The sequence below is a fragment of the Mercenaria mercenaria genome, chromosome 6, assembly GCF_021730395.1.
Source record: "Mercenaria mercenaria strain notata chromosome 6, MADL_Memer_1, whole genome shotgun sequence".
In the NCBI taxonomy this organism is placed as follows: domain Eukaryota; kingdom Metazoa; phylum Mollusca; class Bivalvia; order Venerida; family Veneridae; genus Mercenaria; species Mercenaria mercenaria.
The window spans coordinates 23530393-23545611 of record NC_069366.1 but is presented as its reverse complement, the minus strand read 5'-3'; the positions used below and the strand labels follow the sequence as shown (position 1 = coordinate 23545611).

Genomic DNA, 15219 nt, shown 5'->3' with positions numbered 1-15219 from the left:
AGGTTGAAATAAGGTCAGATTGTGTCAGAAGCTTGTCGAACTAAGTGTAATTGGTGGTAGAGTGTGCTTACTTGACCATTTATTCGTAACGTGATTACACGCGAGGAAATAAAGAAATAAATGCTTAAAATGATCTTACTTCGTTGTTTAAGAAGAACTTTATAATACAGACTATTTAATCCATGGACAGTGATACGATAATTGACCCTTCTGTAACAAGAACGAATGGTTTGAAATATTTCAGATCATCGAAAGTTTCATGATACAAATTTACAATAATTTTGTTATCTGATCCAAGTGATAAGAATATGAGCCCTGCAGGCGAAACAATGCCTTGTTTTCGTGAACGTTTGCGTCAAAATATTTGAAAAGTGTGTGTGAATATAGAGGTATGCAAAACGAACATCCAAACATACTAATGGACAATGTGCAGTTCTTGAATTGCAACAGGGTGTTTCGCTGAATTTTTTCCTTTGTATGTATTATTTATTCAATGCTGCGTATTTCTTAGAATCTTCGTGTGTAAACAATTTAAATAGAGATCATGTCAAGACAGTCTTGTGCAAGCAAAAAGTGATCATACGAAATAAGAATGTGAAAAATACACTACAACATAGGACCTTCTTTGTCTTTATGAATACAAATTCCATTTCCCGAAAGAAAATTGCTAAAAGGCAGGCTAAAGGTCATTCTGTAGGTCTGGTCTGTAACATTCTTGCTATACAAACTGTCAGTGACATTTATAATAGTAGCAACTTGTCTAATCTAATATTGAATTAAAAATCCCACTTGTGTTATATCTTTTAAAAGGACTGACTATGTTGATTACACAATTAAGTCTTATTACGGCTACTCAAATACAAAAATCTGGTTGGATGAATTGTATTGCCGTGGCACTGAGAACAGTTTGGAGGAGTGCAGTCACGCAGGATGGGGATATCATGATTGTAGTATCTACGAACATGCTGGTGTACACTGCTATGGCAAAGTCTCGGGTAAAGGCACTATTTCTATTTCATTTTATAGTGGTTACCTAAAAGTCTGTATTTCATAAACTGATAAGTTCAAAGGCCTGTTCCTTGATGGACATCAACAGACAATGATGGAACTATTACGATTGTTGAAATGGCAACCAGAGGGCGTACTCACTTTTCACGAAATGTTTGTACTGGAAACGTGAAAAGAATTAACATGGTCGCTAATTATCGAGTCAGATTTGTGCACGCGCGTGCGTGTGGTAGTGTGTGTGTGTTAGCCGTGTAAAACACTTTGCAGCGATCTAGTGTCGTTATGCACGGCTACTAAACGCTAGCGCCACCACCAAATTGTGGTGATAAGGAAAAGAGCTATTGATATTTCCGTGGTGCAGCTATCGCCTGTTTATATTTGTAAACACGTGAGTAAAATTTATATTTTATCTTATATTTTTTCGAAAATCGGAGAATGTAGTGCCGTGTAACAACACTTTTACTATAGGTTGACGTAATTTCTTTAAAATATTATGCAAATTGTGGTGCCAGGAGCTTTTCTCCCGAACCTGACAGTGGCACATTTTCATATCGGCCAGCATTCGAACACCATTCCGAGTAATAAACACACTGTAAGAACATACCTGCGCATGCAAATTGTGTAGAAATGATTAATTATTATATACGCACACACCATGATTAATAGAATCTCGGGTTAGAAGAAATATACCAGGATTTTTAAACGTGGTGGCGCTATAAATCGAGTGATGGCGCTAGACAGTAGTGGTGGCGCTATGACGGCATTCAGTAGTACGAACTTCTGACGCATCCGGAACAAAACAAACACCAGTATTCTCTAATTGGTAATTTTCCTGCAGAGAGTTGTGTTATTAAAGAAAGAAAACACGATTAGAGTTTATAAACTCGCTATTCATATTTTCTTTTTCAAGTATTTGTGAAACGTCTTTGAATACATCTGCAATACATGTACTATCCTCCTCAGATTCCTCTTTAAAAACGAACGAATCCGTCGTATTATCCCCGTAATTTATAGTGGAGTCTTCCTGAGATCCAAACGAATAAAAAAACAGTTTCACAATTCTCCAGATCGTTAGCATTTTCAGATAACTCTTCATATTCATTGTCATCATTTGAAACATCTCCATATTTAAAGTCTTTCTTGACTTATTCCTATCGGAGGGCAAGACTTTATGAAATATTTTTTCTTCCTTTTAGATGTAACAAAAAGTCCCATTTTCCTTCTTCCCTTGAAAATCCCCATCTGCAATAGATAAACAGAGTATACATAAATTAGTATCGGGATTCTAGAACAATTAAGTAGTGATAAATCAATCTTCACGTGTGAATTAGAAAATTAATCTTCACAAAATATTTAAAGACACTGTAACCTTTTAAATTTTAATGCTAGAAGACGTGAGGGTGTTACATATCTCTTTCACTTCATGCACGACCAAACCAAGTCTGCTGTCATGTTTGTCGGTTTCAATCCTTGCTTCCAAAGGATCTTTTAACAAAATTTATCACATTGTAAAGGTAAATGATAATATCAAGAGGCACCGCTAGACCGCTCATGTAAATTGAAAAAAAATCCACGTATTTACATTGTAACAGACAGAAATTTTATTATGAATTCAAGTCCTTAATTTCAACAACAACATTATGCTCCGCTGTGGGATTTTCATACATATAAATTAAATATTATAGCCACTTAACATATACGACAGCGCCACCACTACTGTATAGCGCCTCCACTAGAGTGATAGCGCCACCACTTTCAAAAATAGTGGTGATTTTCCTTTTAACAGAGATTTTCGTTATTCTTTGGTGTGTGGGAATACGTGTAATTCATTTTTACACCATTCTGCATGCGCAGGTATGTTCTTACAGTGAGTCCATTCATCGGAATGGTGTTCGAATGCTGGCCGATATGAATATGTGCCACTGTTAGATTCGGGAGAAAAGCTCCTGGCACCACAATTTGCATAATATTTTAATGAAATTACAGCCAACCTGTAGTAAAAGTGTTGTTACACGGCACTACATTCTCCGATTTTCGGAAAAAGTTCTATCTATTAAAATATAAGATAAAATATAAATTATACTCACGTGTTTACAAGTAGAAACAGGCGATAGCTTCACCACGGAAATATCGATAGCTCTTTTCCTTATCACCACACTTTGGTGGTGGTGCTAGCGTTTAGTAGCCGTGTTATGGCTCTTTCATATCAGTTTGCGACCGACTTAATTCAATGTGCTGCTCATATATATTACTTAGGACATAAAACAAATAACTGTGGACCAACTGCGTTTCTTTCGATGAAGCTTTACTTATCCATTGTTATCAATTCCTATGTGAAACATTTACATATTCATCTAAATGATGATTATTCAAATTATCTCCTTGTGCCATTGGCTATGTTTGTTTACACGTATCATATATAAGATAAAAGCATTCCACCGGACTAAATATAAAGTTATAAATATGGAAGAAATATGCAAAAATGTGTTTAATAACTTTTAAAAATATAAGAGTAATACAAGTGTACCATTTGTAAAATGTAATCCTTCTGCATCTTGTAAAAATGCTTTTGTTATATATTTTTGTGTTTCCATAATGAAGGTATTTTTATCGCTACAGGTTCCGGATATGATGTCCTTTATAAGAACTATTTTGAACTGATGGGAGAAAGAGCCAATACAAGTAAATATATTTTTAAATGCCTGATTACCATGATGCTGAATTTTGATTTTTTTTTTCACATTTATTCCTTGTAACTTAATTAACTGAACTGCTTCACTTTGATTTTATATTATTTATTTCTTCAAATCTTTAATGCTATACTCAGCTGCGGAACATTTCGAATACATGTCTTTAATGCTATGCCCAGACATGACATATTCACCCGTCAAGTAATAAATTGGGAGACATGCGCTTTTTACACAGGAAATTTCTCGTTTTAGTAAAATTTGTAATGGATATAAATAAATGTAATTTAAATCATGTAACCATTTGAAGTAGTTCTTAAATGTTCTACAAGATTTCAATGTTCTTCCATAAAAGATATTTAAAGTACAATAATTCATTTTAGGTGCATGGGCCTCTCTTTCATCACGTGACTTTATTCATGAGAGTGGAGAGTACAGATTTACGTTTGACTATATCAAGACTGATCATGAAGTAGTACAGGTGAGTGTACAGCTATCTTACCTATCAAACAAATCGTTAAATGAGCCGCGCCATAAGAAAACCAACATAGTGCCTTTGCGACCAGCATGGATCCAAACTAGCCTGCGCATCCGCGCAGTCTGGTCAGAATCCATGCTGTTCGCTAACGGTTTCTCTAATTGCAGTAGGCTTTGAAAGCAAACAGCAAGGATCCATGCTGGTCCCAAAGCCACTATGTTGGTTTTCCCATGGCGCGGCTCAAATATACAAATATGTTTAATGATATAGCTTTACAGTAATTATGTCACGTAACTAAGATATGATAGCAACTTCTTCGTTTTGTATCAAGTTTTATAAGCTTTAACCTGTTTTTCCTCTGCGACCAGAGCAGACCAAGATCAACCTGCAGGCTGATTATGGTCTGCACTGTTCGCTATTCAGTCATTAAATTTTCGTCAAAAACCTATTCGAATGATATATAGTACTTTAGAAATTGAATAATGGATCAGCCAATTTTAGAAATTTAAAAGGCTAAGGGTTAAATAGTCATTGCAAAGAATACAAGAAATGGACTTCACGTAACGATTAACATCTATGTGTCGTTACAGCTTTTAAACTCAGCCCTGGAAAATCTTCCGTTGTATTTTATAAACTCGAAGTATTCTTCAAATTTAAAGTTAAATAGTGACTTGACACAAATACGTTTGATACATGTGTCTACTATGTTCAATATCTGACGATTCTATTTACGTGTCATTCTTATTCTATGTTATGTGATTGTATTTGTATAGCGTCGCTGTGCTATTTATATCGTGGGAAATCGCACATACAATAAGAATATCAAGCTTACAAAAACAATAATGAATATACAACAACAGTAACGTCTTTTACAATAAGAATATCGAACATACAATAAGTATAACGACATATAGAATAACAATGGTAACACTTAGAATATGAGTGACACGACATTGAATAACAATATCAAAGAAACAATAAGAATAACGAAATATAGAATAACAATAATGACTTTCACCATAAGAATATCGAACATACTGTAAGAATAACGACATATACAATAACAATGGTAAGACTTAGAATATGAATTACACGACATTGAATAACAATATCAAAGATACAATAACAATAACGAAACATAGAATAACAATAATGACTTTTACCATAAGAATATCGAACATACCATAAGAATAACGAAATATACAATAACCATAGCAAATTTTAGAATATGAATGAGACGACATTGAATAACAATAACACACATACAATAATAATAACGTACATATATAATTTAGCAACGTTTGACATGCCATAGTCTACTTTGGTGTAAGTAGAACACATATGCTAAAACAGTCAGAATTCTATTTCCAGCAGTGAGCGTGTATATATACACTGTATTTTTTGCATCAATTATAGGTATGGTACAGTAACCGTACACAAAACGAAACACTGATATTGGATAAGATAATTGACCCAGTCGATTCTGTTGAGCAGTACTGCTTAGATTTTCCCCCTGAAATCCACGGAGAAATAGCACTTGGACTGACTGCATTCAAAACAACATCCGGTGAAGTAAAAACTGTTGTGCAGAATTTCGCACTAGAACGTGGAAGTTGCACAGGTATTATGCGCTGTTTTTAATTGTTTATGGTAAAAAAAATGGTGGTCTGAATTTCTTATCAATTTGACAAAAAAGTGTCGTTTCAAATTGTGTGTTTGAGATGTAAAACTCGTGTGAGTTATTAAGGGCCATCATGCTACTCTTGTTAGGAGATATATTTTATAAAAAAGAAATCTGTGGTTATATGGTATGTTCTCCCAAACATTGCCCCTCGTTTAGATACTTGTATGTGATCCATGATTTTTTCAGAATCCCTTGCCAAACGTGATTTCACTTTTGAAAGTGACCACATGTTATACGGATATCGGATCGAATCTGACAATATTTGTAAACCAAGATACGAATGGTACAGAGTATTAGCCGGTACTGGAAATGGACTAGATACAGATCACACGTTCGGCAATGGATCAGGTAAAATTAATATGTTCTTTATGCTGTTCAACCCGTAACGTACCGTAAACCTGCCAAAAGCACAGATTGAATAATATTTCTATAAACAGATTCTTTCAGCAGGCATGGTGATTATTACATGGTTTCCAAATCGGCTATACACATTTCTCGGCCGACTAGCTAAGAAAATTTTGCAAATAACTCAGACATTTGCCAATTTATGTTATCTTTTGACCACCCAAGCCATTTGCGTGAAATCACCCTCTAACTCATAAGATTATAGAGCAAAATGTCGTAGAATGTTAACACTTTTGGTATCATTCAGGGACAAGTGCCTATTGATAGGTATTTAAACCAAAACCTTGCATAGTCATTATGACATGTAATAAAACGAAGGTTATTTTTTGAAGTCGATCTATCGGCCACCTTAAAAAGCAATATCATAATAGTCAATTTTAACACTTTTTAGTTAAATTCTGGATCTCAATATTGAACTCGTCTTCCAAAATAACGAATATGTAATAAAAACTGATATTTTTTTTATAAAATAATAAATATTTAAGATTACATGTGAGAGTATATGTCAGTCGTTATTGGTATATTTGAATAAAACTGGTGAAAACTAACACGTCTTTGAAAGGGAATATATTATTTCAGATTTGTCCAAATAATACCAAATTTAAGTCTTTAGATTCAGAATAAAAAGTATGCTCACCTAGGATGAAAGCTAGCCTGAAATATTGCGATTGAACATTCATGCGCTGATCCAGATGTGGTGGAGGGGGGGGGGGGTCCGAGGGTCCGGACCCAGCCCCGGAAAATCCTAAAAAAGGAATGAAGAGAAGAAGGAAAAAAGTTTTTTCGAAAAGGCAACATTAGGACCATATTTAAAGTGTATATGGCTGCTGCTATATAAAACTTGATTTTATTTTTTCGCCAAATTTATCAGGTGCGCTCATAAAATTGTGAAAAAGGGGTATATTGTATAAAAAAATTGCAGTGGAAAATGTTTTCTTAAATGCTCCTAAAATGCCCTAGTATGCAGGAAATGAAGCGCTGAATTTCAAAATTTTCCAGGTAGGCATGCCCACGCACCCCTAGATGGTCGGCTACTTTTCTATTACAGGCTGTTCAGAAAAAGAACCTATTGAAAACCATGTACTTGTATACGGCTAACATCTACAAAAACACACATCAAATTATCTAGTGTATAAAGACACATGTTTGTCACAGTACGGGTTCGGTTGGACCCTCACTCCCCCCCACCTTCCTCACCCCTGAGAAAATTGGCTGGATCCGCGGAAGACTTTGACCGTTGTTCCTTTATTATCCACTCTTTTCCTATCCATCGTCAATTATTCTGTCTTCCAGTGTCTATTCATTTTTTGTTCCTTTGTCCATTTCGTCAGTTCTTTTTTCATGCGTCGTTCGTTCCTTTGTCAATCCATTATCCATTCCCTTGTCTACTCATCGTCAATGCCTTTGTCCATTCATCGTCCATTCCTTTGTCACTCATCGTCCGTTCCTTTGTCATACGTTATCTATTTCTTTATCCATCAGCCGTCCGTTCCTTTGTCCATCAGTTGTTCATTCCCATATAACCATGAAACAGTTGGACCAATGTCATACAGATTGTACAATGGTGATGTTTTATGATACTGTATCAAAATTGATAAATAATGTTCTTTTTCAATTCTGGTTGCCGTGGCAATCATGGGTGAAGCATTGTAAAGCTTCTTCTCAGAAAGAAGTGGTCGGAAATTGGTATGCTTTCATATAATCGATCTCTAGGAAAGCTTCTTGCAAAAACGAACTGTTACTTGACCTGTCAGAATGAATGGAATAAGTTGTACCTAAATAACTAAGTAGAGAACTTGAAAATTTATTTGATTTTCTGAACAGTGATCAGACTGAATATGAAGTTATTTTACAAAAACAGTGTCACATACCTTCGATGGGCCGGATTATTGTCCATAAATCATGTCTACATGGCATAGGAAGGACTCATTTTGCTAATATAGTAATGTATAGAAGAAACTATCTATCCAGAATTTGATAGCTGTAATATAACCCGCAGTGTTTCTCATTATACACATCGTGTGATAAGAATGTATTCGTAGGTTTATCCGTAGTGTTTCTCATCATGCACATAGACAGCAAAAGACACGTGAATGCAGTAGGGCGTCTTTCAAAGATATTGCATGTACTGTTCAATACTGTATATGCCTGCATGCGTCGGAGAGAAAATTCTAGTCATATGATGTAAAACTTGAATGATCGGCTGTTTTCTAAAATTTGAAAATTAAATTTTGTTCGATTGAAAAATATACCGGTAGTCGGAAAACCTTGAAAATTTTATATCAAATTTATTTACAGGACACTTCATGTATGTTAATCCAGCATTTGGTGAATCTGGTGATCTGACAAGTCTAAATTTCAAGCAAGTGAGAGAGGAGGAGTCAAAGGGATTCTGTAGTCTACAATTCTATTACTTCATTAGTGGTAATCTAACGTTTGATTTATGTATCATGTAGCAAAAATAATTTAAACTAAACTTTCATACATTTGTCAGGAATGTTAGCAAAACAGAATTAATCGTATGTTAGAATAATTTAAGACACAACTTTTACAGTTTGTCTACACTCTAGTACGTATGGCACTGTTGTGTTCTAGGTAAAATATGAGAAAAAGCAAGGGAAGTAAAAAGTATTATTTGTTTTTCATAGATACATCTTTAGATGGTTCTTTATCATTGAGTGTGAATAGCGAGACGAAGGAACTTGCTGGTATTCCAAACTTACCTATATGGTTGCCCGGGTGCGTCGATCTCGTAGACACTTGCGGAGAAGACCCTGGACTTCTAGACATGCACTTTAATGCGCTTAATGTGGAAGCTGGCGTCGACGATATAGTTTTGTCTACTGAACCTTGCCCAGGTAGCAGCCTTAGATTATGTAATATTGCGAGTCGAAGTTCATTCTAACAATTACACGATGCAGAATAAGCATTATTTTCAATCCTCCACAGCACAAAGATAAATACATTATACAGTTTTATGTGCACTGGCACATCAGTAAAGGAGAAACACATTTTTGTCAAATCTGTCTATGTATATGAAGCAAAAAGAAATATACATCCATCTCTCCATTTACTCTGTATTAAATTTAGTCTGATATTGATTGAAATTTCTATAATATGAACAATCGGGTCTACTGGTACAAAATACCATATGAACAATTAGGTCTATTGTGACTTGTATGTATCATATTCGTGCACAGTCAGGACCTAAATGGATGTGACTATTGAAAATTGCACATAGGGGCCACCAGAGCTAAAAATAGTAAAATCTTCAAACTAAACCTATGGTCAGAATTTGAAGTAATTTCACACGAATGGTCTCTCTCTACCAAGAATGTTCAAATTATATTGATTCGTCAAAAAACTTGGCTGCCATTAGGCGTGGTCACTTTTCCTTGTATGTATATCGTGGAAATTAAAAAAAATCTTCTTGTGTGAAACTGCTGGTCCGATTTCAAAATAATTTTACACAAATGGTCCCTCTACCAAGATTGTTTTAACTATTTTGATTAATAAAAATTATGGCCGCAAGAGGACGTGATCACTTTTCCCTATATGTATATAGAGGAAACTTTAAAATATTTTTGTGTGAAACTGCTTGCCCGATCTTAATATAATTTTACACACATTGTCCTTATGTCACACTCTACCAAGATTGTTCAAATTATACCGATATGTCAAAAAACATTGCCGTTAGGGGGCGTGGTCACTTTTTTCTATATGTATATAGTGGAAATATAAAAGATCTTCTTGTGTGCAACTGATGGACCGATTTTAAAATGATTTTACACAAATGGTCCTTGTGTGACACTTTACCAAGAATGTTAAAATTATTTTGATTCATCACAAATTATGGACGCCAGAGGGCGTGATCACTTTTCCTGTATGTATATAGTGGAGACTTTAAAAATCTTTTTTTTCTAGAGCTTTGATATTTGGCATATGATATAAGGGTTTGACTCTACCATTATTGTCCAAAATGTTGCCCTTAGGTCCACACGCACAAAGCGATGTCATAATTATAGGGCCTTAAAATACATTTCGCGATTTTGTAATTTACCTTATCTTTTAAACTTTTGAAATTTTTAGGCAAGAAAAACGATCTACCATGTCTTACCTGTGTAAGACAGATGTTTTTCAACCCGCGGACAGTGCGGATAAGAAACCTTACTGGTGCTCTGGTTTTGTACCCCCCGACAACAAAGTTGTAAGGGGTGGGGAGACATACTGGTTTCAGGTTGTCTGTCTGTCTGTCCGAGCTCACATTTGCATACTTAGGTGGCTATAGGAACAATAGGTAACTGTACTTTTTCTTTGAAGTCATTCATTCCGTAAGGCTTTTATGTGGCTATTTTTCTCTTACGTGGCTAAAAGAACAATAGAGAGAAGAAAAGAGTAGCCACATAAGTATCCATAAGTAGGAACGTCCGTCCGTCCGTCCGTCTGTCCGTAGACGCAATCTTGTGCGCACCATCTCTCCTCATCCCCTTGACACAATTTAATGAAACTTCACACAAGTGATAAGTACCAACAGTAGTTGTGCATGGAACATGTTAGGTTCTTTTAGAAAAAAAAATTGCAGAGTTATGGGACTTTGATTTTTTGTAACTATACTATATACATATACACAATCTTGTGCGCACCATCTCTCCTCATCCCCTTGACACAATTTAATGAAACTTCACACAAGTGATCAGTACCAACAGTAGTTGTGCATGGGGCATGTTAGGTTCTTTCAGAAAAAAAAATGCAGAGTTATGGGACTTTGATTTTTTGTTACTATACTACATACATAGACACAATCTTGTGCGCACCATCTCTCCTCATCCCCTTGACACAATTTAATGAAACTTCACACAAGTGATCAGTACCAACAGTAGTTGTGCGTGGGACATGTTCGGTTCTTTTAGAAAAAAAAATTGCAGAGTTATGGGATTTTGTTTTTTTTGTTACTATACTATATACATAGACACAATCTTGTGCGCACCATCTCTCCTCATCCCCTTGACACAATTTAATGAAACTTCACACAAGTGATCAGTAACAACAGTAGTTGTGCATAGGGCATGTTAGGTTCTTTCAGAAAAAAAATTTGCAGTGTTATGGGACTTTGTTTTTTGTTGTTACTATACTATATACATAGACACAATCTTGTGCGCACCATCTCTCATTCTCTTGACACAATTTAATGAAACTTCACACAAGTGATCAGTAACAACAGTAGCTGTGCATGGGGAATGTTAGGTTCTTTCAGCAACAAAAATTGCAGAGTTATGGGACTTTTTTTCTTGTTAACATACTATGTACATACAGTCTGCATATGCAATTTTGTGCGTGCCTAATCTACCAAACCCTTGCACACAATTTAATGAAACTTCACACAAGTGATCAGTACACACCCTAGTTGTGCATGGTGCATGTTACATTCTTTTAGATAAATATTCTGCATAGTTATGGGACTTTGTTTTTTGTTACTATACTGTATACATACAGTCTATATATACATACAGTCCACATAATTATGCAATCTTGTGTGCGTCAAATTGCAATGTACTGTGTCAGTGCATGCGTTGGGGGGGGGGGGGGTACATTCATCACCTTTAGTGATAGCTCTAGTTATGTTTTGTTTTGTTTTGTTTTGTTTTACATTCTCCACTGCCCTACATTCATGTAGGACCTTATGATCTTTTCCAAAAATATTTCATTCCCAAATGTTCATATATGCTGTAAAAAGGCATGTTTTTGCTACATGCGTAACTAGGGCGACTCCATGCAATATACATTATTTTTGACAGAAAGAGAAGGATCAACAGTGTCATGCGAGTTCGTGAATGGAGATCTGTGCGGATATATTATGGACCCGTTAATATGGTCACATAACAAAGGTATGTTTGACATGGTTTTTAAAGGCATTCATTCCTTTTAAAACATGTTTCGACTGAGTATATAAGGGTCGTAATAACTTTAAAGCCATTGAACAAGCATTTATAACAAAAACAGCTCGTCAAGACCCTTGTAGCGTACCAGATGTCAGTCAATAATATGGCACATAGACTCAATTCGGGTCTCGTTCCAGGCACTACTTTAGTAAATAATTCGATATGGAGCCAGCTTATATACCCTTATGTTTTTGCTCCCTGTTACTCATTCTCTATAAAACATTTTCTTAAAGTACGCATTCTGTTTGTCGTCCAAAACTGGACACTTGATTTTAGAGACCAATTTTGTCTGCCTCTGTCTATACCGAATCACTTTTATCTGTTGAAAAAAAGTCAATATTAAGGTCTTATTATTCAAAGTAATGGACACAGTTGGAAGCCAATGGTCAAATAGCTTTATTTCCAACTATAGGAAAAAATTAAGTTCAACTAAGCACGATGTGCACATAATGATCTCTTATAATCATCGAATGTCCGACCATTCGCCGACCACGAATGCTATAAAGAAATGCTTCTAAAGTCTACAGAGGACTCATTGGTTGGCTTCCGTCAAATTTCTTCAGATCTAGGTCATACATGCGAAAGTCTGGTTGCTGTTATAAAGATAAACTCACTTCCAACCCCGCTGGCTTGATTTCAGGATATTTAAAGTCCTGTTTGTTTCGTTATAAAACGACCGCCTTAGGGCGGGCTTGTGTTCTTTACATAACGATTCGGAAAACTTTATAAAGTCACTGGTGAGATTTCAAAATTAATTTACAGTAATGTTTTCTGGGTGACCAAATGCCAGGTTTTTCTTATTATTTGATTTTTTTTACATTGCCTCTAGGGTAAGTCAGTTTTCTCCATGTGGTTACACAGGAAACTTTAAAGATTGTGTCCTGTGAAACCTCTGTAGTATCGGTTTTAAAATATGTTTACACAAATGTTTCTTAGTAACAAAGAAAAAGCATAGCCACGAGTGGTCGAGGTCAGTTTTCTTCTCTATATGGAAAGCTTAAAAATACAAATGTAAACTGCTGGTCCATTATTTAAATAATTTCACACAAGTGTTCCTTAGTTCGCTATGTACCAAAATTGATCAAACTAGCTGTGAAACCCATCTAAATTAGCTTTAGCCATCATGACACTCTTGTCTAGAGACAACTAGCGTCAGATTAGTATCCCATCAGGACAAAACTGAGAGTACGAGACCAAACTCATTGATTGTAAAGACTTTGGAGAAGTATATATATCACCACCATGGTGTGTTGAGCCTGGAATCTATCGAGGCAAGATCATTAATGACCAAATGAATTTTTAACAGTTTATATATTCAGCCTAATGTCTTCAACTACAATAGGAACTAAGACAACTAGTATTCTGAAAATGTTTTATTAGTACATGATTTATTGTTTACATGATTTAACCGTCATACCAAAGACGTAAAAAATGGTACTAGTAGCTTCCTCGTTTGGCGCCCAACATTAAGAGAATAGTGCTAGGACTGGTCAGCCCGGTGTCAGTATAATGTTAATATAAATTTGAGCATTGTGCTCACTACTACAAGTAGACACCGTCGTTTATTTGACTGAAAAGTTGTTGAAAAAGACGTTAAACCCGAAAACACACACACACACACAGACACACACACACACGCACGCACGCACGCACACACACACACACACTAACTGCCTCGGTAGCCTAGTGGTAGAGCGTCCGCTTCGAGTGCGGGAGGTCGTGGGTTCGATCCCCGGCCGTGTCATACCAAAGACATGAAAAATGGTACATGTAACTCCCTTGTCAGCATTAAAAGGGAAACTGACTTCTCTTCTCTCATACCCTCGTGGCGATGGATGTCATCAGGAGAGTAGTTAATGTAAGTAGTATAACTTGCTTCACAATTGACCTATTAGTAAAATAAATTATGTGTATAAACTACATAATTTGTCCTGCTTATTAAAACTCTGTATTTCGATAGAAATTGTTTTATTCAGAGAAAACCAATTGTACTGCACGTGTTATAGTTTTACACAACATATTTCAACACCATATTTGTAATTTGTCTTTTTTACAGGCGGAAATTTAACAAGCAACACAACAGAACCTGGCAATTATATTGTTTCACCATTGTTCGATTTATCCACGGATTCGTGTGTTACAATTAGCTTTGCCAACACAGCAAACTGTACTGCACGGGTAAAGGTCATTGGCAGTAATGGACAGACAGTGACCACCACAAACTTGCTTCAAGTTCCATATTCTACATACAGAACCATTAATCTGAATATCCCAGCAGGAACACAGCTTCGGCTTTTTTTCGAAGCTTACATGACCAACGTTTCTTACTATGTACAGGCTGAGTTCAGCGTGTTTAGCATCCTGGTCGTCAATGGTTCCTGCTCGAGTCCTGGTAAATACTTATCAATTCGCCTTCTTCATAACAAGGTTTTCATTAATCCTTACCATGCTAAATTTCTATAATGAAAGTGTCTATCTTTCAGTTTGAAAAATACCATCAACTGATAGCAAGGGTGCTTACCAAAGATACTGACTGAATGGCGAACAGTGCCGATCATGATCAGAATGCACGGATGTACAGGCTGATCTTGATATACACTGGTCGCAAAGGCAGAACCTGAGTCGTGTCCAGCATGATAAGAATTAATTTCAGCCACGGAGACCCCATTTATGAAAATAAGACGTTATATAGAGAACATGATATTTATAATAGCATGAATACTTCAACAAGATCCTCTATAGTTTATAATGCTAAGTCATAGAGATCAGATTATCTTCAACCCGTCCACTTAGCTCAGTAGGGAGAGCGCAGATCTACGGATCGTAGGGTCCTTAGTCCGATCCCCGGGCGAGGCGTATGTTCTTTGTGACGATTTGATAGAAGATATTGTGTCTGATTCATGTGGGAATATTGGCAGTCACTTGCGGAAAACAGGTTTTTACTGGTATAGAACCCAAAACAAACAAATAAAACGAACAAATTATCTCTTTAAAAATTAAGCGGTACCTCAGATATAA

General features: G+C 35.9%; 1 protein-coding gene across 2 annotated transcripts in view; it reads left to right on the top strand.

Moving 5' to 3' along the window:
* The window catches only part of LOC128557644 (uncharacterized), a 116891-nt gene that overhangs the window by 56725 nt on the left and 44947 nt on the right, over positions 1–15219 (top strand). For both annotated transcript variants that reach the window (XM_053545413.1, XM_053545412.1), the window contains 9 exons: positions 811–995; positions 3628–3690; positions 4079–4176; positions 5590–5794; positions 6044–6205; positions 8561–8686; positions 8911–9120; positions 12058–12147; positions 14258–14593. In XM_053545413.1, coding sequence (XP_053401388.1) covers positions 811–995; positions 3628–3690; positions 4079–4176; positions 5590–5794; positions 6044–6205; positions 8561–8686; positions 8911–9120; positions 12058–12147; positions 14258–14593 — 1475 coding nt within the window. The remainder of the gene's footprint in view (positions 1–810; positions 996–3627; positions 3691–4078; positions 4177–5589; positions 5795–6043; positions 6206–8560; positions 8687–8910; positions 9121–12057; positions 12148–14257; positions 14594–15219) is intronic.